Source organism: Coturnix japonica, chromosome 2, assembly GCF_054131305.1.
Source record: "Coturnix japonica strain WE chromosome 2, WE-NBRP24, whole genome shotgun sequence".
NCBI lineage: Eukaryota > Metazoa > Chordata > Aves > Galliformes > Phasianidae > Coturnix > Coturnix japonica.
Window position 1 is genome coordinate 42,998,112 of NC_140664.1, and position 16,906 is coordinate 43,015,017.

General features: G+C 43.5%; 1 protein-coding gene across 4 annotated transcripts; it reads right to left on the reverse strand.

The window, feature by feature from the left end:
• Positions 1-749: 749 nt before the first annotated feature.
• THOC1 (THO complex subunit 1) lies at positions 750-16,217 on the reverse strand. Of its 4 annotated transcripts, XM_085539616.1 has the most exons (22): positions 16,151-16,217; positions 15,920-15,993; positions 15,777-15,837; positions 14,755-14,821; positions 13,538-13,656; positions 12,831-12,879; positions 12,214-12,309; positions 11,269-11,351; positions 11,116-11,189; positions 10,447-10,555; positions 9,258-9,389; positions 8,045-8,145; positions 7,534-7,600; positions 7,292-7,342; positions 6,606-6,676; positions 5,719-5,742; positions 5,200-5,295; positions 4,882-4,947; positions 3,875-3,958; positions 3,176-3,323; positions 1,816-1,894; positions 750-1,155 (listed from the first exon to the last, which is right to left on the reverse strand). In XM_085539616.1, exons 1-22 carry the CDS (start codon positions 16,196-16,198, stop codon positions 860-862), a joined length of 1,995 nt encoding a protein of 664 aa, XP_085395742.1. In that variant the 5' UTR covers positions 16,199-16,217; the 3' UTR covers positions 750-859. The 4 variants fall into 4 exon arrangements, with proteins under 4 accessions (XP_085395742.1, XP_085395743.1, XP_085395744.1 ...); XM_085539617.1 differs by lacking the exon at positions 5,719-5,742; XM_085539618.1 differs by lacking the exon at positions 1,816-1,894.
• Between the last annotated feature and the right edge of the window lie 689 nt (positions 16,218-16,906).

The following is a 16,906-nucleotide window of genomic DNA, read 5'->3' on the forward strand; positions in this document are numbered from 1 at the left end:
TGACAGTGAGGATCACATCAGGACTGGGGACAGCTCCACACCAGCCTCATGCCTTAGAATCATAGAATTACCCAGGTTGGAAAAGACCTTGAATATCATCGTGTCTGAACAAGTCTTGAACACAAGCACTGAGATTACAGTTCATGTTGCAAGAACTGGTAACAAATCACCAAGCACAGCTGCTTCATTCGCTATCCGCTGGGGCCTTCCTTAGCACCAGCCTTCCCAGTGCCAGGGTGGCCACATTGTCAAAGAACACCATGGGAAGTCATGGGTGTTAAGAGATGCTCCAATCCAAATGGCCATTGGAGATGCTTCCCCGATGGTAGTGATGCCACAACAGGCCCCAGCCAAAGCTGGAGCAGGCTACAACATAACAAATGAAACACCTGATCTTTTCCTAAGAACAAACCCAGGTACAGGATCAGCTTGTGCTCATCAAGCTGCTCCCTGCCCCAGGACACGCTGCTGCTTCACAAACAAGGAATTTCTCTGTCCCCAGTTCACACCATGAGGGAGGAGCATGGTGAGAAGGAGAACTCTCCAGGCTGAACACTCCCACCCTGCCCCATATCCTCAGCGACTCATTTGCCAGCAGGTAGAGCTGCTCTAGAGCTGCCAAAGCCCACAGGAGGATGTAGGAGTCATTCTTCCTGAGCCCTACTCTACTATTCCATTTCTACCATCACTGATGAAGCATGCAAAGGATGAGTAATTGTTTTCTCAGAAAACAAAAAGAATCTGACGAATAGTATATAAAAAGGGTTTATTGTTTCTTTTTGATGTGAGATACCTATCAAAGACCTGCTCCTAGTACCAAAGGTATCACCATTACCTCACCATGAAGGGAGACAGCACATTAGCTGCTGCTGTCGGTGTCATTGGTCAGGCTCTCGGCAAGGTCCCCCAGCCCCGCTTTGCTCAGCGCAGTGATCAGGTTCTCTGGTGTGGCGTGTGCGCCCTCCTGGTCCTGCCATGCAACCAGCAGCTGCTTGGCTCTCATCTTCACATCGTCGCTATCCGCCTCGATCTGACGGATGTCGGAATCCTTCATTTCCAAGTATGGGGCCAAAACCCTCCAGTGTTCCCCCAGCCTGAAGGCAAATGCCTCCATTTGTTCCCCCGTCATGGGTTTGTCCCGTTGTGCCTCCGGACCTGGAGGAAAAGAAAACAAAAGAATCACGGTGAGACTCAAGAGAGTGTCTCAAGTAGATACTGCCATCCCTCATGGGCTGCCCCACTCTGAGCAAACTGCTGATCCACAGCTCATCACCGTTATAACCTCTGGTTTGCTGATGGTTATTTTACCCACTTCCAAAGAAAAGCCAAGTAATGACTGAATTATTTACACACATAAAGTCAGCATGTTCCTGATGCTAAGGAGCAGCTCACCCTCGTTCAGGTACGTGTGGACTCAGCTCACTGATCAGAGCTCATGGACAGGGGTACGGAGAAAAGGGAGAAGGCGCTACAAGATGAAGGCAGGAATGAGGATGGAGGAAGCAGTTCACAGATACAGGAGATGGGAGGAAACATGAGAGCACAACAACCATGGTTATGGGCAAGAGGCAAAAAGGAAGGGGTTGGCTCGTGGAGGGCAACAAGAGATGGCATTTGTCAGCAAGGCTCCTTCATCAGAGAAGCTTTTTGCCTTTAAATGAAGATGAGGTAAAGAGATGAGAAGTGGATTAGATCTGTTTCTCAAAGTCTCAGAGCTACACATCCAGCTTTAGGGAGGCCCTCACCCATGGCATCACACAGCTTCTACTCTATGCATCAAGAGAACTGAAAATACTAAGAACATGCAAATCTTACTTTCATTGTTCTCCTTTAACAAAGCATCATTATCTTCCTCATCTTCATCTTCACCTGTTTTTATCTCTTCTGAAGGAGGCTACAATGAGAGAACTAAACATCATTGGATGAATTTTGTGTTTAAAGAAACTTTACAGCTCTACGACAATGCCTGGCACGTGTGTTTGAATGGAAAAGTCTAACACGATCCCACAGTGATGGACTCAAACTCTCCCCCAGCCCTTTGGATAATACACCACTGTAGTAATTAAAAAGCCTAACAATGGTCCTGCTGGCTTCACAGCATTCTCTCCTTTCTACACTAACTACGAGGAGGGCACTGCTTATATTGCATTACTATATCCTTTAAAACAAACAAGCAAAAACTTCAAAGCCCAGAATCTTCCTTAAGCCTGCACCGCTGGGAAACTTATTTCCTTCCCCTTCTGAGAATTCCTCAACTTCTCTGCACTGTCAGACACCCCAGTAGACAATTACAGGTGGCAAACATGGAAGCAAACAGCAGGTTTCTCGCTCCCTGAGTAAGCTGTAGATCAGACAAGATGAACAAAAGGTTCACAGGCCTTATTCAGGTATTTGTTTCCTGCCATAACACCTACATGTTACAAACCAACCATTACACCTCAGTCATTGTACTCTGCAGACAAGGTCTCACATATAGAGCCATGGGTTTATATCCATAAGGAACTGCTGGGTTGTGCTAACTCAAAGGCTTAGAAGCATCCTCCTCCCCAGCAATACCCTTCCTTACCATTGCGTACAGAGAAACCTGAAAGACCCCTAAGGGCCCTTGCCTCAAATCTGTACTGTTGAACACACCAAGAGACAACGCCTTTGGATTCACAGCTCCACCAGCTCTACCCTTCTTTACATGCAAATTAAAAGTCGTGGAGCTGCCAGAACTCAGGTAAGGTTTGTTACAATCATCTCCACAGTATCCTCAGCTGCATCCTCTGCCCTTCGCTGCAGGCAGCTGCCCACTCATGACAGCTACTCACACCAGAGCTGTAGCACAGCTTATATCCTCCACAGAAGTGGTTTGCACCACAACACCGAGCCCAAGCAGCTCAGCACAAACATTCCTGTCTAGCAACTTTGCAATTGGTGCAGAAATGCTTGGATCGCCACAGCTGTTTGTTCACAGAACAGAAGGCAGAGCTCAGCAGTTCAGCTGTTAGACAACACTATCTGAAATTTAACAGCAGCCCTACAGATTAAATCAATTTCCTTCGCAATTTGTCCTTTACAAACTCTTTCCTTGTGTTTGTTCCCATGTGCCAAATGGACTGCAGAAAGAGACGAGCAGGAAGTCACATTAATTCATTTATTATTATCATTATTATAGGATAATACCACTTACAGGCAGCTCCTTGGCTAATTTGATTACCATGTTTTCTAGATATTCTGGTAAGCTCTTGAATTGTTGATTTGTTGGCTGGAAGAAATGAGGGCTTCTGCGTGCCAGTAGTCTTAGTGCTCTCCATCCATAGTTAGAGTTGTTCACAGCCCTGCAATGAATACAAATCCAGCTGGTAACAGTTTGTCATGTATAAAAGGACTAAAAGATCTGAGTAATTTCCTGAGTAATTTCCTCATTATATAATTACTCTGTCCAAACCTATAAAAACTCGTATATTGGCGACCCTGCACAAAGAAGGGGCTTGAAACCAGATAATCATTATGGTCCTATTCAACACAGGCCATTCTAAGATTCTATGATTAATAGAGTTTGACACAAATCATAGAATCATAGAATTACCCAGGTTGGAAAAGACCTTAAAGATCATCAAGTCCAACCGCAGCCTAACCAGAACCCTAACTCTAACAACCCTCTGCTAAATCATATCCCTGAGCACCACATCCAGGGATGGCGATTCAACCACCTCCCTGGGGAGCCTATTCAAGTACTTAATATAAATATTATAAGTAATATAATACTTCTTAATACTAGTACTTAATATAAATATTATAAATTACCACAGAGAACAATTTGTTTTCCTTCACAATCCAAACATGAAAGGCACAAAAATGAAGTGAAACAAAACAAAGGCCCACGTACTTGTACTTATTTTCAACCATGTTTTCAGGATCTGCTTGTTCAATGGCTTCTTCAAAGAATTCTTCCAGTGTTGGCATATATTCCCTAGAAAATAAAATATGGAGCTTAATATTACTTGCATATTACTCTAAAATAAGTGTTTTTCAGTTTCTTCATAAACGTACGCCTATGATAAGCACTTAGCCATTTTGCCATATGGAAAGGTGAATCTATCATAGAATCACTCAGTGGTTTGGGCTGAAAGGGACCTCAAAGCCCACCCAGTCCCACCCCGTGCCGTGTGCAGGGCTGCCCCCCAGCAGCTCAGCTGTCCAGGGCCCCATCCAACCTGGCCTTGAGCACCTCCAGGGATGGGGCACCACAGCTTCTATGGGCAGCTGTGCCAGCGCCTCACTGCCCTCTAAGTGAAGCGTTTCTTCCTGACATCTCACCTAAATCTCCCCTCTTTCAGCCATTTCCCCCTCGTCATACCACTATCTAAAACATTGGCCCCCAGGGTAAACAAACATGGCCTCCTCCTCTATACACACGCAGTCACTCCAGTTTCACTTACAACCACAGAAAACTAGACTGCTCTCCCCACTCAATTTCAATTATTACGGTCACTGTGCTGTGCTCAGAACAACCTTGACAGGCTAAAAGGAAGGCAAGTAAAGCAGGATTATGCCATTTTGATGAAGACAAGAGAATCCAAAGCAAAAAGCTACAGTGCTTTGACAGTGCCTAGACACAGCGCCCATATCAAAACTTGGAAGTGAATCTAGACGCCCCGGGACCTTTTCTTTCCTGTTAACCACAGCTTGCATTTGTGTTTGTGGTTCTGTTGTTGTTATTTTGCTTTGTTTTTCTCCTTCCTCTTCATGCACAAGGAATCAGAATCACACACAGTGACATGGCATACTGTGTATGGTAAACACTTTCCTTATGTAGCACTGTAATAACTAATTTTGCCTATATCCAAGTGCTGGATGTTGGCTTTGGACAATGACACGCCATTTCTCACCTACCTGCTCTCAGATTTACAAGCTTCCATGTTATCAGGACATAAATTCCAAAGTCGGGTCAGTTCCTCACTGAAAAAGTGAAGCACAGACACACATTAAACTCCACATCCATCATTCTAACATTCCACATTCCATCAGTCAGCAAAGACAGACAGACAAAACGGTGCTATAGAAATTCTCATCCTAGTCTTTACACTAGAGCACGTGACAGCAGGTTTGTACTACAAACACAGAAGGAACAAACAGAAGAGATCCCACAGAAAGAAACAGAAGAAAAAAACCCACCGAAACAAAATGAGAGAAAAAAAAACAACAACATACTTTCCCATAAGGATTCTTTTGTTTGGTCCCTTTCCTAAGAAGTCCTCTGGTGCTGGCCTCTTTCTTGCAGGCCTCATTGGCTTAGAATCAGGAGGCCTACAGAAGACAAACAAACAACAAAGGTGCTCTTTAGGATCAAACCAGTAATATCTAAAAGAAAATCACGTTAATTCATTTCAGACAGAGTTAAATTACAATGAAAGTATTCAGAAGGATGGCGATTGTCAGAGTGGAAAGAGAGAAGGGGAAAGAGGAGGATGGAGAACGTAAAGTAGGGGGTAAGGAAAGAGATTTACCATACACCAAGATCAGTTAACTCACAAAAGTAAAGGCTTATCAGAGTCCCGATACAGAGAAAGAAGCAAATCACATTGACTCCAGCAGCACATACTAAGCGTGATCTACTCTGCTGCTGGGATGGTCTGCACTAGACTGCAAGTTCTCCTTCCCCAGCTGCACCTGATTTCATGGGATCAGAGAATGGAGATCCCAAATCACTGAGGTTAGGGTAAAACCTACCCAAGCTGAAACTCTGGCTGAGATCTAAAGAAGGAGACAGAACATTTATAAATAAGTCAAATTTCACAACTTTACTTTTCCCCTTCCCCCCCATCAACAGTAACTTCTCTTTTCTCACCACCCTCCACCCCCTTTTTGCAAACAGCTGAAATCAGGAAGAGAAGGCTCCACCTGAGCCCTCCACAAATGGAAACTTGCATAGAAGTGGTGACCGGGCTGCTCCTCAGGGCTGTGGCAGTGGGTAGAAGGAACAGGGATGGAAGGGAAATGGTTCGGTCACCACCTCACAATAGCCAAGTAGACATATGGAGACTAAACTCAAGTTTGGCACTAGTTAGTAACTAACTACACAGGAACATTTTGGATGGCTGTAGCCATATAACTGTAGTTTCCTTTCAGCCAAGTGATCACCACTAAGTGGAAAACTTCATCAATATAGGTATATAAGAGGAAAACTAACACAAAATTCCAGGTTTGCTACCCTACTAAAGCCATAGTGCCCATGGCTCCTGTAGAGGCAATCCATGCTGGTATTTGTATGAGGCATTCACTTATTCATTGCAGCATCTTCCAAAGGCAGGAAGGGAGACAACACTATCCAGCCTCCCCAGTCACAGCACCCTTCATATTGAGAACAAAATGCTGCCCCTAGACAATGAGGAATGCCTTCCTGAGACCCACATATGCATCACCCTCTTGTCATTAGCAAAATGAAGCCTTGTGACTTCTGACAGACATCTAAGAGCATTCTGCACACACACAAGGGACATCCAACTACAACAATGTCAAGGTTCTCTGATTAAGTTCAAAGACATTGTGGATAAATACTCTAAAGCTAAGCCACCGTTTCAAGTAAGCAGCAAGTTTCTACTTAGTAAGAGAGGTACCTTTCTTTAACAAAGCTTGGGCAGCCTTCGTTTTTCCATGAGTTCCAGTTTTCTTCAGTATTTAATATATGCTGGAGAAACAGAATATTATTCTACATTATTAGGATCATAATTACCTTAAAATTTGGCCCCATGAGTTTTAATTTAGCTATTATAACTGAAGGAAAAACTGATTTAGACCATTTCAGTCCCAACTTTGAAGGTCGACAGTATAATCCTGGGCAGCTAGTTTTGCTTATTCAAAAACAGTGCACTTCCACGCTTCAATGACTATGGAAAAGGCTTTCTTCTGTGAACAAGGAGAGGTACTCAAAGTGGAAGAAAAAGGAGAAAACAAGAAGCTAAAATAAAGAAGTAATTCCACTTGTGTCTTATTCCCAGGTCTTTGGACAAAGCATTCCTTCCTGTAACAACCCCATCAGCATCTCATGTATGTATACGGGCCCATACATGTACATACATATATTCCACTTTTCCACATGAGAAACAGGAAATGCACATTCATGGAAACATGTGGGGAAAATGTGGCTACAAAATAGAAAGATGCTCTGAGATCTTCTTTAGTGGAATAAGATAAGAAGTCTCCTGGACATTACACCTGTGTTCCAAAAGCCAGTTTAAACTAATACAGACTTTTTCCCTCCTTACACTCAGAGTCAGGTTCAGACATGCACCAACATACTGACCTCTACCATTTTTGAGAACCTTTCTCCATCTGGAGGATTTTCTGACAGAAGCTGCAGTTGGGAGGGGAAAAAAAATAAGAGTTAATTATTGCACTGTTATTTGCAGCAAAATACTTAGCAAAAAAACCAAACAACAACAACGAAGAAAATGGTATTTTTTCACTTTAAGTGTCCTTGATGATATTATATGAGTTTATCACTTTGTCTGTGCCAATTTTTATAGAAGTATCTACTGTACCAACCTGGTAAACTGCTTTTGTAGTATCTTCAATCCAGAGAGACTGTTCATCTGTTAGAACGTAGTTTGAACTGGAAAAAAAGACACAACAAAACCATTTACGCCACACGCTTCCTGAGAGGAGCTGCAGAGGAGCTGAGGAAAGTCCTTTGAATATGCTCTAACTTAGTCCCATCAGCTGAGCACCACTTGGTTTATGGAGTTAATTAGAGGGGCTTGCACTGTTAGGTTTAACCTCATGCAAAAGGAAGTCCATTTGTGTGACTGCTAATAACAATTAGTAAGTTCTGGAAGAGAGGGTAGGAAATTACACTAAGAGGAGCACAGAAAGGTAAGACTGAGACCACCCCCGTTCTGCTGTAAAACAACCACAGCCAGTTTCCATTTACCAGTGCAAGGTTCCCCAGATTTCACAAAAGCCTTGGAATGAACAGATGTAAGCTCTTCTAAAATGCCTAGTTTATTTAACCACATCTTAGCTTCCCAATCTCAAAACACAAATGTTTGCATATTACCTTTTAAATTTGACCTGTCCCTTCAGATACTGAAATAATATTAGATACTGCAACAAGATGTGACGGCGGAAGTTACTGTCGCTCAGCTGTAAATCCATCAGCTAGAGAAAAACACAAGAGTTGAACATATTTTAAAGACGTGCATAACTGATAAAATATATGAAAATCCAACAAATATTTTTAGCTAATTAGTTTTGGGCACCTCAGCACAGGAAAGACATGGAGGTACTGGAGCAGGTCTAGAGAAGGGCAATGAGGCTTGTGAAGGGCTTGGAGAATCAGCCTTACGAGGAGAGGCTGAGGGAGCTGGGGCTGTTTAGTCTGGGGAAAAGGAGGCTGAGGGGAGACCTTATTGCCCTCTTCCAGTACCTGAAAGGTGCTTACAGTGAGAGTGGGGCAGGTCTCTTCTCACTGGTGACAAGTGACAGGACGAGGGGAAATGGCCTCAAGTTGCACCAGGGCAAGTTTAGGTTGGATATTAGGAAGAACTTCTTTACAGAAAGGGTAGTTAGGTACTGGAATAGGCTCCCCAGGGAGGTGGTTGAATCGCCATCCCTGGTTGTGTTTAAGAGCCATTTGGATGTGGTGCTCAGAGATATGATTTAGCAGAGGGTTGTTAGAGTTAGGGTACTGGTTAGGCTGCGGTTGGACCTGATGATCTTCAAGGTCTTTTCCAACCTGGGTAATTCTATGATTCTAAGAGGTGGGGACTGTTTTCACAACAAAACTATTCAGTTTCACCTGTACTTTTAAGACTGCGCTTCACAAAGAGATCAAAATTCTCAATATCTTTTTCAAAGCAATTTTAAAGAAGGCTCTTAAGAGGCAGCAAATGGGGTTAACACATCACCAGTCAAGTTCAGAAAACATTATGGTGGTGTTTTTAATTGCCTTTACATCAGCTCTTCTGGAATAAGCAGACTCTTATTCCAGCAACATTAGTCTCTGAATCATAAACTAAGAGAGGGAATCCACAGACAAAATTAAAATTAAATTTAAAAACACAGAATGAATTTATCTTCATTAACAATGCAGTGAAATAATGCAGTGAGATACTCTGAGAAACTGTGGAGACCTTTGTAACCCAGATGGATGCAGCACAGATCAAAGTCTGCTCCAGCTGAGAGCTCTAAGCAGGGAGGCTGAACTAGATTCTCCTTCCAAGCTCCCTCCAACCTCCCTTAGCGTGACGGTGTGTCAGGAGATGCTGTACCTTTTCACTGGTCAGGAACTTGGCAAAGTACACGTGTTCTCCACCTGTTTTTAGCTCTTCCAACTTCTTTCGGGAAGCCTGAGTGTCGTCCAACTTATAACTTTTGAAAACAGCCAGAACTTCTTCGGAGTACTATAAAACAGTTATTTACCACGGGAAAAAGAATTTCATTACAATATTGTAAGAGTCTCGGTGCCAAGCGAATAAAATCATTTGCAAATCTGCCAAAACAGCACCTTTAAAGGGTACTAATGGAAACATGTTACGTGCAAACACTGCACAAATACTTTCTTGAGAGATGTTATGAAGAATAAAAGGTTTATGTGATGACAGTGCTTATATCCAAACACCATTAGAGATGTTCAGAACATATAGGAGCAAAGGTAAATAAGTTAAGAGTTAAGTTTGCACTCCTGCTCTTAAAAACCAATTCGGAACCTTAAAACTGAAGAAAAATCTGTCAGTAAAAGTCACGTGTAAGACTTAAACCTTATCTTCATTCTCTCGATCATGGCTTTCTTGTTAGTTTGTTTTTTCTTGTTAAAGCTGACATGATAGGCTTTATTAACCAGATTGATATTGGGATGTCTGTGCAGCTGTTACCTCTTATTTCCAGAATACAGAGAATGAAGATTAAGAAAAAATGGAATAAAAGAAGCGAGCTTCTTACTATGAAATAGAAACTGACTGACCAAGCGTGAAGAAATATGTTATCTTTGCAATTAATCATCCTCAGTCTTCATCGTAAGCAAACCTGAAACAGCTGGTTGAAGGGGACCCTCAGGTCAATGCTTCTATAGGGATCTGTTTCATTAGAATCTTGTCGATTTTAGGATTCTAGTAGGATTAATATTCAAAAATGATCAATATTCCAAAGTTAAGACTTAGGACTAGTAGAGCTATTTTTCTTATTATGAGATAAAAAGAAGTTCCGCTTCTCACAACCAATTAATAGCTAAAAAGGTACTTCTGACATTACTGTGTGTCAAGTGCTTCTGAAAATGTTATTAGAAGATTTACTCTGCATCTTAATATGCTGTTTACTATCTAAAGGCTCACTTTAATACACATCAAAATGCACTTACTTCCTCATGTGCTATCAACGCCTTCTGTCATTATGCTCACTTTCAATCACGTAAACAGTGATTTTTACTTAGGATGTCTAGTTGAAAGCATGCAGATGGGTTACCTTAAGGAAGGTTTTCCATGAGACCTTCTCATAGCACTGCACAGGATTTCTAAAGTAATCCTGAAGCGACCAGAATTTTCTATACAGGTTATAATCGATTGGAATGGAACTGGAAAAACAAACAAACAGAGAATCCCAATGGTAATGAAAACCTATACAGAAGACGTTATATTCAATTGAAGTCCACTCAGGAATGCACAGTCCTAGAGAACACAGTTTATTTTGTAAGTGAAACAATGAAGTCAATGATGAATCCTGTTGAGTCTGTAAATCCACATTTGTCCCTATGAGAATCTTCCATGCAGCCTGTTATTCTTCCACAACAAAAGCACAAACCGTGAAGCAAAAGCAACCTTAGGAGTTTTACACCGACTAGAGAATGAAGAGGAGCACAGTCTTGTTCTCTAGAAGCATACACAGAGTTTACTCATTGTCTCTAAGCACATTTTACCAGGACAAGTTTTGCCAAGGTATTTGGCCTTGCTATGAAAGAACACCAGTTATAGGGTATGTAACATTTTCAAACAGCCTGTAGGTTTCTTTCCAACCCCAGGCAATTTCCACTTAAAGAAACTGAAACACTGCTTGTTTCTATGTAAAGAGAACAAGAAATAAGAATCCTTTCACTTCATAAAATTATCTCCACTTTTAGAATTGTTATAGACTCACCAACTTGTTGGTGCTTCATCATCTCCCATCTCACCCTCTTCTACATCCATTCCTTCATCTCTCTCCTCCGAGTGCTAACAGGAAAAGATCATTAGAACTCAGTATCAGTGCCACTGAAATTGCGAGTGAAAAAAACGATGTAGGAATTCTCACCTTCTGCCCAAGAGTGCTCTCATGCTCATTAGTATTGAAAACAGTCACATTTTCCAGGTTAAACTGACTCTGCAAGTTCAGTCCTGTGGGAAACAGATGGTCAATCTTAGAAGCTGTGAGTTTTTAAGTCTTTTGGTTGGTTGTTTATGAGATACTCAGAAATAGTATTTAAACCCTATGTCTGAAATGACAACAAATGAAAGCCACTTCCAATAGTAGGGGTAGAAGAAATAAACTACAAATGCAAAGCAATTTTCACCAAGTGGATTTGGTTTGCAGCTATCATAGGCTTATCATGTGACAAACAGTAAATAGAATCATAGAATTACCCAGGTTGGAAAAGACCTTGAAGATCATCAAGTCCAACCACAGCTTAACCAGTACCCTAACTCTAACAACCCTACACTAAATCATATCCCTGAGCACCACATCCAAACGGCTCTTAAACACAACCAGGGATGGCGATTCAACCACCTCCCTGGGGAGCCTATTCCAGTACCTAACTACCCTTTCTGTAAAGAAGTGCTTCCTAATATCCAACCTAAACTTGCCCTAGTGCAACTTGAGGCCATTTCCCCTCGTCCTGTCACTTGCCACCAGTGAGAAGAGACCTGCCCCACTCTCACTGTAAGCACCTCTCAGATACCAGAAGAGAGCCATAAGGTCTCCCCTCAGCCTCCTTTTCCCCAGACTAAACAGCCCCAGCTTCCTCAGCCTCTCCTCATAGGGCTGATTCTCCAAGCCTTTCACAAGCCTCATTGTCCTTCTCTGGACCTGCTCCAGTGCCTCCATGTCTTTCCTGTGCTGAGGTGCCCAAAACTGAACACAGTGCTTGAGGTGAGGCCTCACCAATGCTGAGTACAGGGTCAGGACGACTTCCCTAGTCCTGCTCACCACACCAAATACACCGAACATTTAAAGTGTGATGAAACAGAAAAATCTTACCTGACTTTTCAGATAGCGGAAACAACCGAGCCAAGAACAGCTGAATTCTCCCACAAAAGACTGTGTTTTGTGATTTAGACAACCTCCTTAGAAGGTCTAAATATTGGAAAAAAGCAAAGAATATTAGTATGTGTCTTGCTTCCAATTTTTCGCACGTTACAACTTTGGACTTTTTTTATTACAAGTCCCACTTAAATAATGAAAAGGAACTATAATTTGTAAATTTAAATATTAGTAACAACCTCTGATTAGCCACAGTTTTCCCAAATACACTCTGTCTATTCTCTCAATTCCTTTAATGGTGAAGAAAGATTAGTTTAAACAAATCCTACTCGTGTATTTCCTCTGACTGGGGCTTGTCTTTGCTGAGAAATAAATACGTATCTGATGTTCCTCCTTAACCGCCTTCGCCGATGAAGAGGATATTTCTCAGGTAAGAACGACCTTTATATTAATCAATAATATTCATGAATAACTGCTAAGATGGGTGATCTGCTTTTTACCTTTATTGCTTATTGAACAGATCTGCCTCTACATAAAATTACTGAACTCACTTCCACTCACTTTCAGGGAGTTCTTTAATTCTCTACCGGCACCCATGAAAAACTAAAACTCACCATTGCACATTCGTAGCAAGTAGTTCTTCCCAGCAGAATAAAACATGTTCTGAAACAGAGAAAAGGTGTTTAGATCAGCAAGAGGCAGCAAAGCTTTTTGGAGCAGATTTTAATTCACTTATAAGCCATGAGTTTGTAAAGCCAACATAAATCAAACAGTCCCATGAATCTCAAGGAAGCATGAAACGAAACATTTACATCCAGTCTTCATGTGAAACGAACCAAAAAGCACAACCAAACAACACAATCTGCACACGTAACGATGAGTTGCAAGAGTAGGATCCACTTTTTTCCCCTCAAACAAATTTTTGACACTCATTGCTAGGAGTGGTTAGGCCCTGGAACAGGCTGCCCAGGGAGGTTGTGGATGCCCCGTCCTTGGAGGTGTTCAAGACCAGGTTGGACGGGGCCCTGGGCAACCTGATCTAGTAAATGTGTATGTTTTGTGGCCCTGCCAGGCAGGGGGGTTGGAACTACATGATCCTTGAGGTCCCTTCCAACCCGGGTCATTCTGTGATTCTGTGAATCTCTTCTACTGTTACTTTCCTGATTTCTGTTATCTGGCATTTATAAGCCTCAAAACAGAAAATGCTTAATGCTACTATTTTAACATAAACAGACACAAAGATGATCAAAGTCTCCTTGTACAAAATGTTTCAGGTACATAAACCCTTTGGTCCAACATCCTAGTACGGAAAAATACTTACTGATTTCCACGTAGCAACATTCTTCTCCACAAAAGTGAAAATTTTATCACACTGATCCAAAGGCAAACAATCCAGAACATCTCCCAGAAGCACAAAAGGTGTCGATGCAGTGCAGATACCTGTGAGGAACAGGGAATATTTCGTTCAGCAAATCTGAACAGAAATGCTATAAAATGTATGGCATTTAGCAGACATTATGTTCAATAAGAAGTTGCTACAGTGCCTCACAAAAAGCTCAGGCTCAAGAAAAGAGCTTGCACGGAAGCCATTTTTCTACATATGCAGATGAGAGATTGATGAGAGATGAGAAATACAAGGGTGCGAGAGACTCTTCAGAAGAGCACCACAGTTTCTGACACACACAAGAAGTTATCAAAAGAGATTCAATAAACAGCTATAAACATTGGAGTACTGACAGGTCAGTATGTAGGAGATGAGCCCAGATAGTAGAACTGGCAAAAAAGGTTCCAACACAAATGTCACGCAGGTCAAGGGAGGTGATCCTCCCGCTCTACTCTGCCCTGGTGAGGCCTTATCTTGAATACTGTGTCCAGTTCTGGGATCCCCAGTACAAAAAAGACAGGGATCTCTTGGAAAGAGTCCAGCGGAGGGCCACAAAGATGGTGAAGGGCCTGGAGCATCTCCCCTATAAGGACAGACTTAGGGAACTGGGTCTGTTTAGCCTTCAGAAAAGAAGGCTGAGAGGGGACTTGATCCAGGTTTATAAATACCTGAGGTGTGGGAGCCATAGTGGTGAGGCTGGTCTCTTTTCAGTAGTGCGTGGGAACAGGACTAGGGGTAATGGGATGAAACTACAGCATGGGAAGTTCCACATGAATGTGCGCAAGAACTTCTTTACAGTGAGGGTGACGGAGCACTGGAACAGGCTGCCCAGGGAGGTGGTGGAGTCTCCTTCTCTGGAGATATTCAAGACCCGCCTGGACGCCTACCTGTGTGACATGGTGTAGGGAGCCTGCTTTGGCAGGGGGGTTGAACTCCATGATCTCTAGAGGTCCCTTCCAACCCCTACAATTCTGTGATTCTGTGATAACCAAATTCTATTACATTATATTTCACCAGACTTAACCACTTGCCTAAGGACCACATATTTTCAAAGACAACTGCTGAAAACACCTTGCCAAAAATCAAGTAGTTAAAAGTAAAAGCAACCCAGCAGCCCCTAAGGCTGCCAACAAATAAGAGAAAAATATGCTCACCTTCAGTGACTCCATTAATAGCAAGAGAAATAATCGCCAGCAGGTTTTCACACGGAGCTTTGTTTATCTAAACAAAAGGAGGAGCGTTAAACTTCTCCATTCACACATCAATATACTTAATGAAATCAGAGCTCTTGTTTCCAAGCAGGCATAGTTATAGCATATACTGATATTCAAGTTCCCAAATTTTTGGTCGATTAAGTCAGTCATATCGGTTATGTATATACAGGTTGTACAGAGTGAGCAACTTTATCGCTTCTGTCCCTTCAACACTTACTCTGAGCCATTCACCTCTCAATATAAGCATCCCACATTCTACCTACAATCAAGCAGTAACAACATAAGCATTGTTTGACTCCTCTCACCAACTGTATAGTGTGTCCTGTGGCCAAGAAGGCCAATGGGATCCTGGGGCACACCAACAAGAGTGCAGCCAGGTCAAGGGAGGTGATGTTCCCCCTCTGCTCTGTTCTGCTTAGGTCGCACCTGGAATACCATGTTCAGTTCTGGGCTCCTCAGTTGAAGAACAACAGGAAAATGCTACAGAGAGCCCAGCAGAAGGCAGCAAAGATAACAGGGAGCCTGGAACATCTCACTTCAGAGGAAAGGCTGAGACCTGGGGCTGTGCAGCCTGGAGAAGGCTGAGGTGGGATCTTACCACTGTTTATAAATATCCAATGGGTGGGAGTCATGGAGATGGGACCAGGCTCTTTTTGGTGGTGCCCAGCCACAGAATAAGGGGCAACGGGCACAAACTACAACACAGGAAGTGCCATGTGAACATGAGGAGGAACTTCCTGACTCTGAGGGTGACAGAGCACTGGAACAGGCTGCCCAGAGAGCCTGTGGAGCCTCCATCTCTGGAGGTATTAAAACCCCACCTGGATGCTTTCTTGTGTATCCTGTAGGGAACCTGCTTTAGCTGAGCGCTGGACTGGATGATTTCTAGGGGTGCCTTCCAAACCCTGTGAACCCGGAGATGCAAGTTTGTTTTCTATCAGCTGATAAGCTGTACTACTTACTATTTCCTCTTCTACGATAACTCTGAAAGCTTGATCCAGGGTACACTTCTTCTCATTTTCGCTGCAAACACAAACACCTCCCATCAGTTAAAAGCACGGCTAGAGGGAACAAGACCACTGAACACAGAGGGGCGGCCACTCACCTCCCGGGTATCTGATTAAAGGCGTTCAACACCGGCTTGAGGGTTTTATGGTGCAGAGCTTCTCTGGTGGAGATCTACCGAGACGCAAACAAACAGAGGTTACCAAACACAGCACAAAACCAGCAGTGTTAGGCTCTGAGGGACCGCCTGAGGGACAAGCGGTCGCAGGGGCGGATGCAGGCAACGAAAGGCCGAGCTCCACACCGACCACCGCCCTCCCGCCGAGCTCACCGTGAAGCGGTGCCTCGCCTCGGGCAGGCTGAAAAGCGGCGGCGACATCGCTCCGGCCGAGCGGCGCTCCGAGACGCGCGCCGATGACGCCATGGAGCCGTCCCCTTCCCGCCTACGGGGGCGGGCAGAGCGATGGCCGCCGCCACCACAAGGGGGCGCCGCCTTCAGGGAGCCGCGAAGGCGCCATGACAGTGCGAGGCTGAGCCGCCGCTGTGAGGGATGGCGGCGCTCTCGGCAGAGCGCATGGGCGGCTCTGTGAGGGCAGGACGAGCGGGATCTGTAGGCTGAGCGCCGCCGGAGCTTGGCGAGCTGCATGGCGGCTCGTAGCGCTGTGAGCGCTGTTTCTATGTACGGAACGCCGTATCCCTTGACTGCGTTCTGAGGGAGCGTTGTTGCCATTTCATCCTGTTACGTTTGTTTTTGTCCCGTCGTCATCCTGAACCTGCTGAGTGTTTCGTTTTTCCTCCTCACAGCTCTCCCTCTTTAATAGTCACGCACCAGCTCTGGTGCTGCCCAATTCCTGTAGCATTAGGGAATAAAACCACCCATCTGTAGTCCCACTCTCATCAGAAAAGGCAAATAATGACTAACAGTGTTTTATTCATTATAGCTAATTACATTTGCTATTATAAAAGGTAAATAATAATGTAATCAGTGATAGAACTAGAGGGAATGGTTCTAAGCTGCACCAGGGGAGATTCAGGCAGGACATTAGGAAGTATTACTTCTCAGAAAGGGTAGTCAGGCATTGGAATG